Below are 17,546 nucleotides of genomic sequence, written 5' to 3' on the forward strand. Positions count from 1 at the left end.
TACTGGGGAACAGTTGGGATCAATCAGACCTAGTGTGAATCCGCTCGAGAAAGATTGCTCAGGAATTTGAACTACAGCCAGAGTCACCTCCGGGCTGTCATTAAAGTGGCACCAGTTACACCATCACTTCAGTGTGAAATGCTGTGGTCCATACATTGTGAAAGTCACATCGCTGGGCCTTTCACAATTATTACGTAATCATCTAATCGCAATTATTTGAGTGTTGAAAGGTTAAAGAAAGATCACCCATTTCCACTACTTTAAAAATATTTTAGAAAGTATAAAATGATTCAATGTGTCAGTTATTTCTTTATATCTTTCAGTTATTTGTCATATCTACCCTCTGCAATTTTGGTTTCCAAAGCATGAAAGACAAACAGAAATTAAAATTGGATTGTTCAAAGCCAAAAAACACAATTAAATCCTTAATTATGTGTCATTATATGACAATTAATCTGTTCAACTGTCCAATCTGTTTGACCTTTCTGCCAAACCCTTGGATATCTCTGCTAATGTGTAGAACGTTAACGTAAAGTGTGTCTTTGTTCGTTTTCTAGACTCTGTATGACAGCGTCTATCTGACGCTGTACAACATCTGTTTCACCTCTCTGCCCATCCTGGTGTACAGCCTGTTTGAACAGCTGGTTCATCCACATGTACTACAGAGTAAACCTGTCCTGTACAGGTAAGCCTCACTGATCGCCTCCGCTTTGCCCCCCGTCCATCTAGCATCTCCATATTCTGTTTGTGTCTTTTCCAAAATAAACATCCTACTTGGTCGCACTACTACGTCACACAAAAGCATCAAAAGAAGCAGATCCACACGCTTGAAACGTGCCACGAAACAACGCTTGTAGGTCTGCTACTTTTGCTACTTTTTTTTAATTTGAATCCTGAAAAGTAACAGTTGTGGACATACAGTATGAGTCAGCAGGCATAATGGTATGTCACTTGTAGTCAAATGCCATTTCAGGAGTACTCAGTACTTTGTACTGAGAATGCACTTGTCAGAAATGGTCTATGGTGCCTCTGGAATCAGAGTATAGAGAGTGTATATCGCAGCACAGGTTGGAAAACGTAATAAAACAGGACAGGGGAAGGCCTTAAGGATTGCACTTTTAGACTTTTAGGATTCGCTGTACTCATGAATGTTGTAGAGTGACTGCATTGCTACAGTACAGAATACATTTGTTCCAATTCTCAAGGCTGTGTGTGTGTGTGTGTGTGTGTGTGTGTGTGTGTGTGTGTGTGTGTGTGTGTGTGTGTGTGTGTGTGTGTGTGTGTGTGTGTGTGTGTGTGTGTGTGTGTGTGTGTGTGTGTGTGTGTGTGTGTGTGTGTGTGTGTGTGTTACAGGGACATCAGTAGGAACTCTCTGCTGTCCTTCAAGAGGTTTCTGTACTGGACATTACTGGCCTTCTGTCATGCCTTCGTCTTCTTCTTTGGGTCGTATATCCTGATGGGGGAGGACACCACGCTCATGGGAAATGGACAGGTTTGTGTCGTTAGTTATGAACTATAGTAGAGGCTTTTATTATGAGTTTCTTTTTTTTTATTAATGTGCTCTACTGTTAAGTCATTCTCTGTCTGCTTTCTGACAGCCTGGGTTTATGTTTGATCTCTTTGCTACTGTAGGTAGTCTGTATGTGTATGTTTTGTGCCAGGTTATATACTGTAGCGCTGTTGTCTCCATGTCTCTTATGTTGGCGGCTTCTCTTATCTACCTGCAGTGGTGTAAAAAAATAAAATACTCATATATTTTTACTTAAATAAAAGTATTGTACAGTAGAAAAAAACGTAATGTACAGTAGAAATACTCTTTTAAAGTCCGGAAATCAACATTTACTTTAGTAAACGTATAACACTAACAGTATTGATATCTAAATGTACATAAAGTGCCAAAAGTAGAAAGTAGTCATTATGCAGAATGTCCCATTTCAGACATTTTCAAATGTACTTCATAAACAATCTTTTGAAAATGGCAGATCCACAACCCCACAATACGTCGCATCACGACTCATTGTGAGCTTGTAGATTGGCTATTTTCAAATGGCCGAAATGTACAGTATATAGGGCTGAAGTGGTTAGTGGTAAATAACGTTTTCAACTAATAAAGAGGAGTGAAAGTATAATATTTGCCTCGAGATGTAGTGGAGTAAAAGATACCTCAAAATTGTACTTAAATGTAAATGTACTTAGTTACTTTACACCAGTGGTTCTCAAAGTGGATCTAAATTGACCCATACAAGTCTGTAGTGTACAAATAGAACCAAATGAACCCTGACGGGTTCATTTGGTTCCATTTGTACACTGTCAGAGTTAAGGGGAGACCTTGACATTTGAAAGTTTGAGATGCACTGCTTTACACCACTGCTCTTATCTGCCTCCATCCTTTACTGAACTCCCATCTTCTGCCTTATCTTGGTAGAGTCTTCTCTCAGCTTCTGTCTGTCACTGTTGCACTCTGGGATTTCAGACCTCTCATCTCAACTCCTGTTGCTCTTCTCTTGCTTGTCTGTGCTTCATCCTTCTTTTTGTTCATATGTGTTCTTCTCCTCCTCTCTTCTACGCTGTGCATGTCTTCAGATCTTGCGAGCTAACAGCCAGCTGGTAAGATGAGTGGGCCTTTTCTCTCTGGTTGAATCCCTTACTGTCCTCAACACAGGATGTTTTCCTTGACATGATTTGCTATTGAAGATGTCGTGTCATTTTAAAGTAGAATTTGTACTGTAATCACAAATACGTTTGCAGCACTGGTTCATTTATTGAAAAACCATTGAAATAGCTTGTTGGAAGGGAGCCTTTTTGGACACAAAGTACAATAACAGTACACATAAAAATGCAACAAATAGTCTCTTGGTATTTGCATTTGACCTACTGTAAAGTAAGATTGATTTGAACAGTTTCCTATACGGTAGATCCTTAGCTCAATATGTCCAAAACTGTTACTTTTCAGGATTCAAATTCAAAAGCGACAATATCATTCTAATTCCAGCAGCCCCTAGTCACTTGCCTGCCATGTAACATCTTTTGGCAAAAAACCTCAACGTTCAAATGTTAAGCCTTTTTCAGACACATAACAGTATTACAGTATGTACACACTCACAGATTCTTTACTATGATCATTATATGCCGAGTACCTCAGCCACACATTATACAGTATGTTTTTGCTGTCGGGCAGAAACCTCTTATCTCCATATTTTAACTTTTGTGTTATTTTCTACAGCATCACACAAAAGCATCAAAAGTAGCATATCTGCAAGCTTGTAGATTGTAGATCTGTGTTTTGGACATAATTATTAGGTTTCCACCCGACAGAGACTGTATTCTCATAAATAACATACAAAACCATGGTCTTCCTCAGCATTTTCTGTTGTAAGAACACTTATTTGTTGTTTTTTTTTGTTCAAATTTGATGTGTTTCGATGTGTAGGTGTTCGGGAACTGGACATTCGGCACGTTGGTCTTCACCGTCATGGTCATCACTGTCAACCTAAAGGTACAGTACATGCACAGTCCTACATGAAATAGTGCTAAAACAATAGTCCATATAAAAAATAAATGTTGATCAGTGACTTTAAATTATCCATAATGATTAGTACAATATCTTTCATGTAATTCATATATTTATATATCGTCTCTGTCGGGTGGAAACCTCATTATGTCCAAAACTTTTCAGGATTCAAATTCAAAAACGTGTCGCGCCGCGCTTCGAGCTTGCTTTTTGTGTAATTCCGTGTGATGAATTTACGAGAGAAAAACTAGGACTGGGACTCGATAAAAAAAAACTCCTGAAACTCGTCCAGTGAGAGAGGTTCTGTGGTGCAAACACTAAGCGCAATTAAAATGCGTTAATTTTCTGAAATTAATTAATCGAAACTAGTCCGTTAAAGTCCCAGCCCTAGAAAAAACGCCAAAAGTCAAAACATGGCGGTAAGAGGTTTCTGCCCGACACCAACGACGGTATACACAACGCGTCTGTTCGCCAGCACCAACTGGTGATATTTAGAGTTGTCTGCCGCTGTGCTGTCACTGGGATGATACAGTGGGTTGCAGAAATGCATCTCTCTGTGGGGCCGAGCCAGCAGCGAGCTGTGTTAGCAGAGAGATGAAGATGTATTGTTGCAGTGGTGATATGAAATCACTGCTGAGGTGTTTGTATGATGTCAGCGGCCATTAGCTCCAACAAGACTGTTCATTTATTCGCTGGTTGGGGGTCAAGGTCTTCTTCTACAGCACACATACTGTACTGTAGGTGCATTGATCTACCTCTCACAAACCAAGTAGAAATCAGGCTTTAAAAGCCTGATTTATACTCTCGCGCAGCGGCAATAGCCTATCTCCAAGTTCACAACGTGTTATGAACTTGGAGATCTGCTCTCGCTCCCTCCCTCATCCCTATATCCTCACCGTTCCACCTACAGTACAACTCTCTCTCCTTCCCTGTGTGTGTGTGTGTGTGTGTGTGTGTGTGTGTGTGCGTGTGCGTGTGCGTGTGTGCGCGTGTGTGGTAATAGTTGGCGTTGGAGACCCATTTCTGGACGTGGATGAACCATTTTGTGACTTGGGGCTCAATAGCCTTCTATTTTATCTTCTCCCTTTTCTACGGAGGAATCATCTGGTGAGAAGGAGATCATCTTGTTATAGATGAACATATTTATTTGTACAAAATGTTGCTTTAGGAACCTGACGGGTGCTCTGTATCAATACATCTTTAAAGCATCAGCACTGCCATAATTAACAGGATAGTTGAGTTTGGGGGTTCAGTTTAATCGGTCTTTGAACTCTTTGAAAAGGTCTGGATGTTTGTCTGACAAGTGTTCATCAGGTTTTGATGTGTGTTGCCTCCCTTTGCCAAACACACCATTGGACAGTGAAGCCGCTGTATACTGGCTCGCCTTTTACACAAATGGTATTGTTGGCGCTACTGCCGTCAAAATGTATCTCAAAACAATATCTTTCTTGGCACTTAATTCTCTGGACAGCATTCAGAGGCTGGTTAACATTAGCAAGAGGGGGGGATTCCCATTAGTCTGACGTCTCAATAGTGAGACAAATGTTAGATTATTAGTGTGAGGTTAAGTTTAGGCATAGTTTTTGTGAGATTACAGTTAGGATTACTTTTTAGGTTAGGGTTAGGCTTAGTTATAATGTGTGCCGTGGCACTTTGGAACAATGCACCGTTGGATCTAATGTCAGTAAAACACCAGAATCACCTGCATGTCTTCCTCCCTCCCTCCCTCCATGTCCCAGGCCCTTCCTCCACACCCAGGACATGTACTTTGTCTTCGTCCAGCTGCTGTCCAGTGGATCGGCCTGGTTAGCAATCATCATCATCATCATCCTCTGCCTCTTCCCTGACGTGGTGAAGAAGGTGCTTTACAGACACCTGCAGCCCACCAGCACCCAGAAGAGCCAGGTAGGAGATGGAGAAGTGGACCGGGATAATGCATGTCTGGTACAGATAAGAGGGAGGAATGGATGGAAGAAGGGAGGAGAGAAAGAGTGGTTGCCAGATAGAGAGGCTTTACCGCCTTCGATGCCCGAAGGTGTCACAAGGTGTCCTCACTGTCCTGCGTATGATCAGACGTGACCTTTAAGTGTACTTACGAGCATCTGACATTGTGATTTTAGTTCTCTCTCTCTCTCTGAGTTTGTTCTTCGGTACAGTCAAAATGTATCTATGTTTGGAAACATGCAAGAAGACATTAGGTTACGGACCTCGACGAGAATGACCTTATCACTTAGTGCAGAATTAATTACAGTAGAGCCAAATCCAATTTGAAACAAAATGTTTCAGGACAGGAACAGAACGCATTCATCATCTAGTACACCTGGGATGTTTTTTCTTCTTCTGAAGAACAAAAGTAGAAGTATTTAAGAAAGGTTTTCTGAATGAGGCCCAATGAGAGTAAGGTGCAGTTTTTGTCTCCCACATGATGTGACACATGTGTGAAGGGAACTTAAACATCTGAATGTCTGTGTCAATCTTTTAAATAGATTGTGGTGCTCTTCCCTTTTATTTACAGACACACTGCATGGCTGCCTCTCACCACACACAAGCTCTGTCTCTTACTCTCTCTCTCTCTTTCTGTCTCTCTCCCACACCCACCCACCCACCCACCCACCCACACACACACACACACACACACACACACACACACACACACACACACACACACACACACACACACACACTCTCTCACGCTGCATTTACACTAGCGGCATAAAGTGTAGCCAGTTACAGTACATCGCTGCCAAGTCATTGAAGTATTGCTCAAGCTGCACTGCGTATAAGAAAAGGATAGGGAATGAATAGCACAGATAACTGGTTAACTGATTTCTTTCTTTTATGAAACGGAGCAGGAATAGTGGGAGAGTGAGAAGGGGGGTGTAAACGGTGAAACAAAACATTGATTGACGCTTCACTGCGTCATTGGAGCGCGTCACCGCACACACATCGCAGGTGTTGGCCGTTTGTTGCTGCTAGAGTGAACGCAGCAAGGCACACGCGCGCGCGCACACATGCACTCATGCACACGCAGTATGCCACTTCAGCACAGCCTTTGTCTGAGGAAGAGCTAGATGCTTGAAACATAACCTTTGGTGGCATTATAATAAATGACCTATGATTACCTGCCCGGTGCGGTGTGCAGACTTTTATATTGTAACGTTTTCTTCTGTCCAGCACCTTTGATTGTATACAGTTTGGATGTGCGTGCCTTTGCAAACATCATATAGTATATCCAAACACTGAAAGCTCATCATTTTCTTCTCCTCTTTTATCTTGCATTGAATTAACCCTTCTCTTTTCAACTGCCTTGTGTTGTTTCTAACTTATGTCTTGTTTCTTCCTCTGTGTGTGTGTGTGTGTGTGTGTGTGTGTGTGTGTGTGTGTGTGTGTGTGTGTGTGTGTGTGTGTGTGTGTGTGTGTGTGTGTGTGTGTGTGTGTGTGTGTGTGTGTGTGTGTGTGTGTGTGTGTGTGTGTGTGTGTGTGTGTGTGCGCGCGCATGCTCCTATTCTTGCGCATGGATTTGCTTCCCTCCAAATGTGTGTGTGTGTGTGGTCGCACCCTATCCCTGTGTAGAAGTACTCCAACCGTGTGGCGATAGGTGATGACTTCATCGCTCTGCAGCCTCTGTCCAGAGCCAAGAGCCAGCTTGGCAAGATTAGGTAGAGCGGCGGCCTGGGCTCCGATACACTATTTACTATTACATCCTCGCTGTCGGGCAGAAATCTCTCATCTCCATGTTAAACATTTTTGTGTTTTTTCGTAAATGAATGCACTACTTGATCACACTACAGCGTCACACTAAAGCATCAAAATTTGCATCTGCAATTTTCGCGCCGCATCTCGAGCTTGTAGAGCTGCTACTTTTACAATTTGAATCCTGAAAAGTAACAGTTTTAGACATATGAGGTTTCCACCGACGGAGACGATATAAACCACCGGAGTGCTTTGTTCAAAGTGTTATTTATCTTTGGGAATTAGCTGAACAAGGCGTCTCAAGCTGTTGCTTGGATTCAGTCGGTATGAAAACAACAGTTAAAAAGAAAAAGCGTATAGTCGTGGCGAATAAACCATCTTCATAACTGAGAATTTACCAAACTGATATGTGACTGAAATTAGATGTATGGATGGACAAATTGGAAACATTTCTTTGCAGAAAAAGCACTCCTGTTTTGTTGATCTTATCCGTTCAATGTACAGAGGCCTAGTTCCAACACTGGCAGCATGCAGACTGCCAGGCTAGATTTGCATAGGAAGAGAATGTGCATGTGACCCAGATCTGTGTTAAATCAGTAATGAAAATAACTTGACCAATAAAAATAACTTGATAGGGTCACAATTGAATAAGATATTCTCCTGGGTAAATCTAACTTCTTACGCTTGATTTACACAATTTACATTGTATGACATTACGATGCAACACTTCATGAGCATGTGGATCGGCTTATATTTGGCATGCAATACCATCATACGACAAAGTATAAATCAGGCTTTAAATCCTACATTCATTTTCCTTCCTTCCTTTACTTCCATGTTGTTCTGGTATCTTATACTGTATATCTCTTACTGACTGAGTAAGGAATGCAAGCCCTGATCCTGATCTAGAGAGACCATCGTCCTACAGCGGTGCTTTCTCATCGACTTGACATAGATCCGTGACTGTGCCTTAACATCCTGAGAAGTAACCAATCAGAACGAGTGAAGGAGGAGGAACGGAGGGACGGCTTGTGTGCTAGTGTCAGAACAGGGCCTCGTTGTTTTGTCTTGCCTGCTGTGACTGCATGCCCCGCCGTTGCCCTGGACATGTCAATCAGCATTATGTCAGCGAGAGGCTTTGGAGCAGTGTTAATTTAGTTGACTAAAACGATGGCAATGAAATGTTCGTCGACTACCTTTTTTGACTGACAAAAAGACTATATAAATAACAGTTTCGTCAACACATAAAAACTAGATAAAAATGTTAGGGAGGGTCTACTGGAAAAGAGATGCAGTAGAACTAAAAGTCAAATTATTTTTGGTTGTGCTCGGGTGTTGAAAAAAAAAAAATAGCAGATCTGCAAGCTCGCAACACATTATGAGCTCGTAGATCTGCTATTTTTCAGCATGCAACCAAGTGTACCAGGCGTTACGATGCCATCAAGCCCTGCCAAAATATTTTTTGTTGACAAAATCGACTGTAGATTTGGACAAAAATCATATGATATTTGGTTGACTAAAACTAAAACATTTCAGATGGCTAAAATATGACTAAAACTAAATCAAAATTTGTTGTCAACATTAACACTGCTCTGGAGGATGTGGTGTTGGGGGAGGATGTGGTGTTGTAAAAGCCTGTGGGTTGCCGACTTGATGCATTTGCACCCATCGAAAGTCTGGCATTCCCGTGGAACGCCGACCTTGCGAGACCTGCTTTAATCACTGCTGTCTGTCACACCGCCTCCTAATGCACGAGGGAACGGAGGACCACACTGAACTAATAAATGAACGCTGACTAAGGTGTTCTGAAAGCAGTAGGATCCCGACTCAGTAAAACCTATAGTGTTTATCTTGCCAGAGGAAAAGCATGTACCATCAACATCTTCCCCAGGTTAGAGAAAGTGGCCTTGGTTTTATGTACTTGATGTACCTATATGTATCACAAGTGGAGTAGACAGTAGATTATTCCTCTTTCTGAAGCAAGTGTGGTGTGACAGTAAATCTATCCCTAAATCCTGATTTTTGCCCCGATTATGCTGTCGCCAACCTTTTTTGGCGCTCGCCGTAAACTCCCCCGATACACAAGATCGGGCTTTGTTCGTCGAGGTTTTTCTTGCGGTGTGTGAAAAGTACATTGAGAAGATCTGACCGCGATTCTAGCGCTCGGCGATGCCTCCATGATCTGGCAAGTTTAGGAGCAGCCCAACTACTACTGTAACAGTCATCAATCATACTACAGCCAACCCTCTCCCCCTTGCATGCCATGTTCCACATGATCGTCTACACCAGTCATCCTAAGCATGCAGGTACAGCACATCATACCTCAACAGCAGTATGGTGAAGTCCATCAAATCAACCACCCTTTTGTCTTTAATAGAATAGTGCCTAGTTAAAAAGTTGGTTACGGGCACCGGCACCCGCTGGCCTACTGGTCCAGGCGCATACCACATAGGGGCATTGCCACATAGGCATTGATGCCTGACGGCGTCGCCGGTTCGATTCCCGATCCGGATGACCTTTGCCGCATGTCACTCCCCATCTCTCCCCCCATTTCCTGTCAGTCTACTGTCAAACAAAGGCATAAAAGCCCCAAAAAATTATCTTTAAAAAATGTGCGTTACATGGTTCGATATTGCATACCACACCTCTTACTCTGTTGTACTGTGACCATCACAGAAGAACACCTTCAGTTGCATGGACTGGCTCTGGCACAGTGGCACCCCTGCTTTGCTGCATGGTGCAGTGCTATTTCAGTTTCAGCTTGAGAAATGTTATCGTTGCTGTCGGGGAGAAACCTATTATCTTCCATGGCATTGGTCCGAAACCTCTTTGTTCCGACAGCCCATTAGTCCGAATCTGTTAAGAATACTATGCCTAACCCTAACCTCAGTAACCCTAGCTAAATTCGGACTAATGATTTGTAGGACTAATGAACCTTCGGACTTATGGGCAGTCCCCCATTGGTTCAGCTCATTGTCAGACATCATGGGAACAAAGTAATGTTTGAGGGTGGATTTTCTCTTTGATTTGTATCTTAATCTTTAAGACTGTACACTGCATGCTCTTTCTGTTGGCTGCGATACTTACTTGTTGGCATTCAAACATCATCCCCATAATAATATTAATGATAATAATAGACTGTTTTATTATGCATAGTGCTTTTCGTGGTAATTGATAAACGGGTGGAGAAGTCTTTCCATAAACACAATGAGCAGAAAAACGGTTGACGTTTGCGTTTCTGATTGCAAGTACCCACTGTGTGATGCAGGACTCTGGGATGTACATAATGCACACACGTCGCAAGTGATCACATTTTCATAATTGGATTCGTTTGTTTGTGAAGTTGCTGGGACTAGTATGTGTATACAGTATATGGCGTGCTGTGTCTGAATATAAGATCAAAGGATTAATACGTATACCATTTTCACACAGTTGAAATCATTCATGAAATGTGAAATGGTTTTTGTCTAATGAGATTAGCAGGAGGCAATCATTTAAGAGGCTTGGGGATACGTTTAGGCTCTCCAGTGCTTGTCGGCTCTCTAGCGCTAATGGGTTAGCACGAGGTTAATTGGTTTGGACACTAATAGATGTGCCATTTGCTTTGCTTGAATTGGCTTTTTTCCCCCATGACACAACTGTCATATGGCGCTGTTTTTTCTGCTCGTGTTGTTTTTCCTGTCGTTTCTTATCATAAAAAACTGGGGTCAAAGTGTTTACTTGTCTCCTCTCCTCTGTAGATCTTAAAGCCCTCCGTCAGTGACCTATTCAGCCAATTCAAACGTTGTTAACATTTTTTTAGTGCGAGTGCTTCTTGTCAAACAGTTGCATGATTAAGTCTCCACCAATCATAATCATAATTAAAACTGTTATGCCGTGTAAGTAAAACATAATTGTTGACACATTGTTTGAAGGTTGTAGATGAGGGCACTGGAGAAGAGTTTTAAAAAGCAGACAAACTTTGGCTAGAAATGCATCTGTGAATGTTGGAACGCCAGAAAGTGGACTTGCCAAATGACTGGTCACAGTTAACTGACTAGTCTGGCTAGTTGGCAGTTTAATCGCGAATTAACCAGACTAGTCAAGTTTCACCCATCCTTCTTTGTTGGCTGGCTGACTAAACTGAACACCAAGACTGAGCTGCCCAACTCAGTTTGTTTGCAGTGTGGCTGATTAATGTTTTTACAAGCTTATTCTCCTGTATGACTCACCCACTGACTGACTGACTGGCTGGCTGGCTGATTGACTGATCAGCTGAGTGACTGGGCTGGCTAACAGAGCTGGCTAACAGAGCTGGCTAACAGAGTTCACAGTCAGCATCTTGTGTCCTTCAGATGGAAGAGGATGCGGGTTCAGTCGGCCCAGTCAGCCCAGAATATGACCCTGTTAAAGCCCAGCGGAGCCCAGGGGAGCCCAATTGGCGCCTGCTAGCTGCTTATCCTCCCCCTGCTGCCCCCCGGCCCAGACCCCTGCTCCCCTAGGTAGTACCACCCCATACTGTTTTGCTCCATGCTGCCCCCTATGGCTGCACTGCATCTGTACATCATCATGTTATAGCCAGCCAAACCCTGCATCCTTCCCCTCCCTCCACATAATTGTCTATGCGCCATTCTGTGTGTGAAACGTGTAAGGAAAAACATACCGTAAAAAAAAAATACATATATACAGTTATATATGCTGCAACTTCCCCCATGATCCCCCCTTTATTGTTTAGCCCACTGTTTGTGGGTGAGCTTGGAGATCTGCTGTTTTCACTAGTTTGGATCCTGGGCAAAAGTCTAATTTCTCTTTTGGGTCACAGGCTAAAATGTTCATATTTAAGAACCACTGGTTTAACCCAACCCGGGAAAGCATCTGTGTCATTTTAGATTTTAGCCACTTTAACCATTATTTTATACTTATGGTTATACAAAAAGGGTTAACCCTGATTCATACTATGTTGTACGACAGGGTTACGTGCTGAATGTATAACTACAAGGCCACAATGCATGGAGGACACAACACCTTGTGGGCTTTTATATTGGCTAGTTTTGGCCACCAACACTGTTGTACGAGTGAGCATAAATGAGTCATACTCTAAGTGTATAATAAGACCATTCCATGAATCCACACCTGACGCAACTGCTTTCACCCCTGTACTGCACCGTCCCCCTAGCAATAACTGACCCCGCCCTTCTGCTCCTGCCCCAGCCACCCCTCCCTCCCATTGACTGGACAGCCACCCTCCCTCCCATTGACTGGACAGCCACCCCTCCCTCCCATTAACTGGACAGCCACCCCTCCCTCCCATTGACTGGACAGCCACCCCTCCCTCCCATTGACTGGACAGCCACCCCTCCCTCCCATTGACTGGACAGCCACCCCTCCCTCCCATTGACTGGACAGTCACCCCTCCCTCCCATTGACTGGACAGTCACCCCTCCCTCCCATTGACTGGACAGTCACCCCTCCCTCCCATTGACTGGACAGCCACCCCTCCCTCCCATTGACTGGACAGTCACCCCTCCCTCACATTGACTGGACAGTTGCTTGTGATGTTTAGAGAAAGAGAATGCTGTTGGCATGTTGGTTTCTTTGTACTCTCTCTGTGTAGTCTAAGTCTCCTCAGTGCCTGCTCCCAGTAATGTCACTCACTGTTGTTGGAGCCTGAATATTCCTCATTCTGATCATGTGTTCTTCTTTCTTTATCATTTATTTTGTTTGTTTGTGTTTTTGTGTGTACTGTCCTAAAGTATTATTTTATGTCCAACAGAGAAAAAACATATGTGTAGTTGTGTGGTTGGTTGTGTCCCTGTTTGTTTGTTTGTTTGTTTTCTTTTTTTTTATAATTTATTTTTTTTAATCACATTTTATTTGAAAGTTACTTTTTTGGTGACAAAGGGGACAGCACAGCACAGTATTGTATGTACTGTAAATGAGATTTTCGTCATATATATACATTTTATCATTGAACTCATTGACTGCCGTCTGACAAGTTATAGCCATTTGTCCAGGCCGCCACGTGACGAGTTTGACAACGCTGGAAAGCGCTGTTCGCTAGCCTATGGGTCACCAATTATTTCTGGGGTTCTCGGGACACCAGTCGACACGCCGTTCACGTGACCAAAAAATATATACATATATTCTACGTCTGTCGAAAAAAGAAAAACACCGCACAGTGCATCTCTATGGGACGAGTGGTGGAAAGCGAGGTTGACGCGAGAGACTCCAACTTCTAAGAAAAAGTCACCAGAACCAAGGGCAGGTGCTTTTGATGAATTCTTCTATTTTATCATGGTTAAAATAGAGTTTGAAGTTACAATGGGTTTGGAGTCTGATAAAATATCAAATATCTAAATACTGAATCAAGCAACTTAAAAACTGTCCGAGGTGTTCTCAAAAGCCTGATTAGACGATAAAATGACCAAACGTTATTTTGAAAGTGAAATATCCATTTAAGTTTCCCAATTAGATCTGCATTTTACAAGGACTTGAAACTTTAAGGTCAGACCGCACCAATGCAACTAGTTGCAACACCTTGCAAGAAAACCGTCTAGCAACTGCCATTGTAGATAATGGTTGCGAGTAGTTGCATGTTGCAAGGAGTTGCATTGGTGTGGACTGGCCCTTTTAAGACCTCTGGTGGTCCTTGGAACCTCATGATGCGATGTACAGAATAGTACAGTGCTGTAAATAAGGCCCTGTGACAACTTCATCTGTAGTCAGGATTGATGGCCGTCTACAGTAGCTGACAGGTTGGTGAAGCAAGCTAAATAGGTCCTTTAGCGTTATGGATGGCTCACAGCATGTAATCATAGCAACGTCAAAAACATCAAGGACACATCAACAAATAAGCTCTAAGCTACACTACGTATAGTTGCTGTCGGGCAGAAACCTCTTATCTCCTTTTTGTTGTTTATTTGTGGGCGTCACACAAAAGTAGGAAAAATTGAGCTTGTAGATTTGGTACTTTTGAGACGATTAGTATATCGTCTCAAAAGTACCAAATCTACAAGCTCAATTTTTAGTTTGTGGATCTGCTACTTTTGACTGTGCCTTGGAATCCGCTAATATTTTCGTATTGACATTAATACAAGATAGAAATTAAGAAGATTCTCAATACCTAATGGAACACAGATTCTTCACTGTTAAATATTGGCTCTTGCAGTAGAATTTAATTATATCCTGATAGTTATAATTATACACACATTATATTTACAGAGCACCATATGTAGCGGTGTTGACATACTGTAATAATTTACACGCTCTCTCTCTTTGTCTGTGTTCTTCTGGATGCCAACAGAACAGACACTTATCATTAACACCGACTACAACAAAACAAGCACACAGGCTTTAGCACAAGGAAATGTATGTTTGTTGTTGTTGTTTTTTTATCGCCATCATTGGGGGGGTATGGTAGATTTAACCCATTTAGGCCTGAAAACATTATTACGCAATATTTTATGCTTTAAATATAAAAAAATAGCAGATATACAAGCTCACGCGCTGCGAGCTAGATCTGCTATTTTTGAAAAATCTTGAAAATTTGTGCAAATCTTTTGACCCGATTCTATAAGTGGCTTCTAAATCCTTCTAATGTTTTTTTTTTTTTTTTTTTTTAACTATGTTTCTGTCAGTGGTTCTCAAAATGTTTCATGCCAAGGACCCCCAAAACTACATGTATTTGGCCACGGACCCCCATCTCAAAATATGTTGTTCCAGGGACCCCGCCATCTCAAAATATTGTATCAGGGACCCACCAGAAGCAAATATTTGAGTTACAAATGTTCACGGTCACGTTTTTTCAAAAATAGCAGATCTACAAGCTCGCAGTGCGGCACTTGGTGCCGCACTGTGAGCTTGTATATCTGCTATTTTTCAATAGCTAAAGCATTCAATAATTCTAGGCCTACAATGAACCAACAGTCGAGGAGTATAAATTCATGCCGCGACATCATCCGCGCCTTTATTCATGCTCTTCTTTCTTTGTGTCCCCTGACATCTCTCTTCCTGTGCTGACACAGGTAAACAGAGAAACCTGATCTTCCAGGCATCAACTCCCCTTCCGTCGTTTCCCCTCAAGCCCTGCCTGCCCCGCTCCACAGCACTTCCATTCATTTAGCATATCTCATGATTAGGCATTCATCAGATGCTCACGGCTCTAATCACGTGCTGTGGGAAATACCCACAGTAGAACACGAGTAGAATAATTTAATAATAAGCAAAGCAAACAGTGTTGAGGGCAGGGAATACAGATGAAGGGGTGGGGGGTGTTTTCCCTGTCGGCTGTGTCCATGGCCTTGGTTTGCGTCTAGAATTGGTTGTGGGTTGTTTTAACATCACGGCTCGAACAGTCTGACAGAAGGACATTCGTTTTTTTTTAGAGTATGTCATGAGACTTAATTATGTCAAATCAGTAGTCCATCCACTTGAACGTACTGTATATCCTAATTAATATCAACACAATTCTTAAAAAATACGGGTCTTGATAATAGGCTACATATACATATTTATTATTTAGATTTGTTTGATTTGGAAATATTTTCAGTTAATTTCACACAATTGGTGAATGCGTCAGTGTTTGGCATGTATGGCATGTATGTTTGTTACCATCCTATTCCATTTTGCAGAAACTTAACAGTGAACCTTTGCTGAGTAATTTTCTCTCTGTTGCCCCCCCCCCCCCCCCCCCCCCCCCTTCCTTTTTTTTCCATGCCTCCCTCCTCCTTTTGTCTCATCCCTCCATTTGTACTTTCCTCAAACTCACTTGTTTCCTCTCCTCCCTCCCTCCTCCCTCACGGGTTCTCCTGCAGTCTCTACCAGCCGCCCAGGCGCAGTCCCTCAGCTGTATGGAGTCCCTGTGCTGCTACCAACATGGCGAGAGTGGCTGTACCCGCCTGGCCCACGTGCTGGAACAAGTGACTGGACGGTGCCAGGCCAGCGCCAACCATTGCCACGCTGCCAGCCACAACAGCAGGTGGGGGGAAGACGACCGCCGTGGTGATAAGGATTCTAAGTCCTGGTCATCGCCTCTCTCAGTCTCCGCTCTCTTCTTCAAGTAATCAGGCCTTAGATTTCTTCAGGTGCTGGGCACTTTGCCTAAGCAGAGACTGTTCCCATCTATCACCGTGGCTGACTTTATCTGGCTTTTAGTCCGACTGAAGTCATTCTCCCTGGCAAATCCAGAGTACGACACAGTTGTGTGTGATCTGTGAAACGGCACATGGCGATGGAGTCTTTAGAATCTGATTTAAGCTGCATTTAAGTTAACTGCGGAAACCAAATATTGGGACTCCAAAGACATCGAGGGCTGAACTTGAATTGAACATATTTAGTTCGGCTGTTGAGGACGTGAGTCTGGGCCTTTTGAGCTAACCACGCACGGGTGTGTTTGTCTCTATATCCACAGTAGCATACTGTTGCCCATATAGCAGCAACCCATGCAGTCTGAAGCATATATTAAACCCAGTGGCTGTCTATAGAATGTAATTGCAATGCTTTTTACATACGGTAGTATGCAAGTGTGGAAGTCTAGGGGCCCTAGCCAGGGAGTACATAGGGAAGCAGTATGTTTATTAAGGCCTTGGAATGGAGACCAGCTTATTTACTGTCATGGCTCTCAATAGGTCTCAATAGTACACTAAGTAACCTCTCTTGTCTATGTTGCCCATACATTAGGGCAGACCTGTCTAGTTATTCACATATCTATGTAGTTATCGACGAAAGCCTTTATTTCTAGATCAAGATGGCTTCTTGCGAAAGCACTTTTAAACGTGGAACAGACAGTTCACACATCTGCATGTCCGTTATCAGACTACACTGTGGATCACGTCTTGTCATACTACTTGGTCAAGCTGTGACGCGGGTTAGAGATGGCTCCCAAGCTATTGGTTATTCCAATAAGATTCAGATAAGCTGCTCATAGCAGCAGCTATTAAAATGTCCACGGTACAAAGTGGGGATTTTGTGTGGGCGGTTGCTGCATGCTAGTTCATAATTGTGCAATCTGACGTCATGTGTAGTCTGTCTGGAAGATGAATGAGGCCGAGCTCCTTTCCGTCTCTTGTTCCCAGTGAAGCCTGCCTAGTCAGCAGTTTGAGTGTCACTGCATTGTGCCGTCTGAATCCCAACTCAGGAGGATTATTGATTATCTGACCTGATCAGCCCTCTCTGCTGACAGATCAATACTCCCAAGGACAGCTTGGGAGAGAGAATATTGATTACATCGTCAGTGATGAAGATGTAGCAATCTTGTTTGTGTGCATCGCTCTCTCTAGGCCTTGCCCAAAGTTAGTGCATACGTTTGTGTGTGTGTGTGGTTGTGGGTGTGTGTGCGTGTGTGTGTGTGTGTGTGTGTGTGTGT

At 42.9% G+C, this 17,546-nt stretch overlaps 1 protein-coding gene across 3 annotated transcripts in view; it reads left to right on the plus strand.

Annotated features, from left to right (window-relative positions):
- The window catches only part of atp11b (ATPase phospholipid transporting 11B), an 84,615-nt gene that overhangs the window by 58,575 nt on the left and 8,494 nt on the right, over positions 1-17,546 (plus strand). For 2 of the 3 annotated variants that reach the window (XM_080736486.1, XM_080736488.1), the window contains exons 24-29: positions 558-685; positions 1,354-1,492; positions 3,431-3,496; positions 4,515-4,618; positions 5,251-5,416; positions 15,997-16,294. In XM_080736486.1, the coding sequence (XP_080592612.1) occupies positions 558-685; positions 1,354-1,492; positions 3,431-3,496; positions 4,515-4,618; positions 5,251-5,416; positions 15,997-16,245 (852 nt within the window). In that variant the 3' untranslated portion in view covers positions 16,246-16,294. Of the gene's footprint in view, positions 1-557; positions 686-1,353; positions 1,493-3,430; positions 3,497-4,514; positions 4,619-5,250; positions 5,417-15,996; positions 16,295-17,546 lie in introns of those variants that run through there. The other variant, XM_080736487.1, reaches the window with a different exon arrangement.

Source organism: Nannobrachium achirus (genome assembly GCF_963921795.1).
Source record: "Nannobrachium achirus genome assembly, chromosome: 1".
In the NCBI taxonomy this organism is placed as follows: Eukaryota; Metazoa; Chordata; class Actinopteri; order Myctophiformes; family Myctophidae; genus Nannobrachium; species Nannobrachium achirus.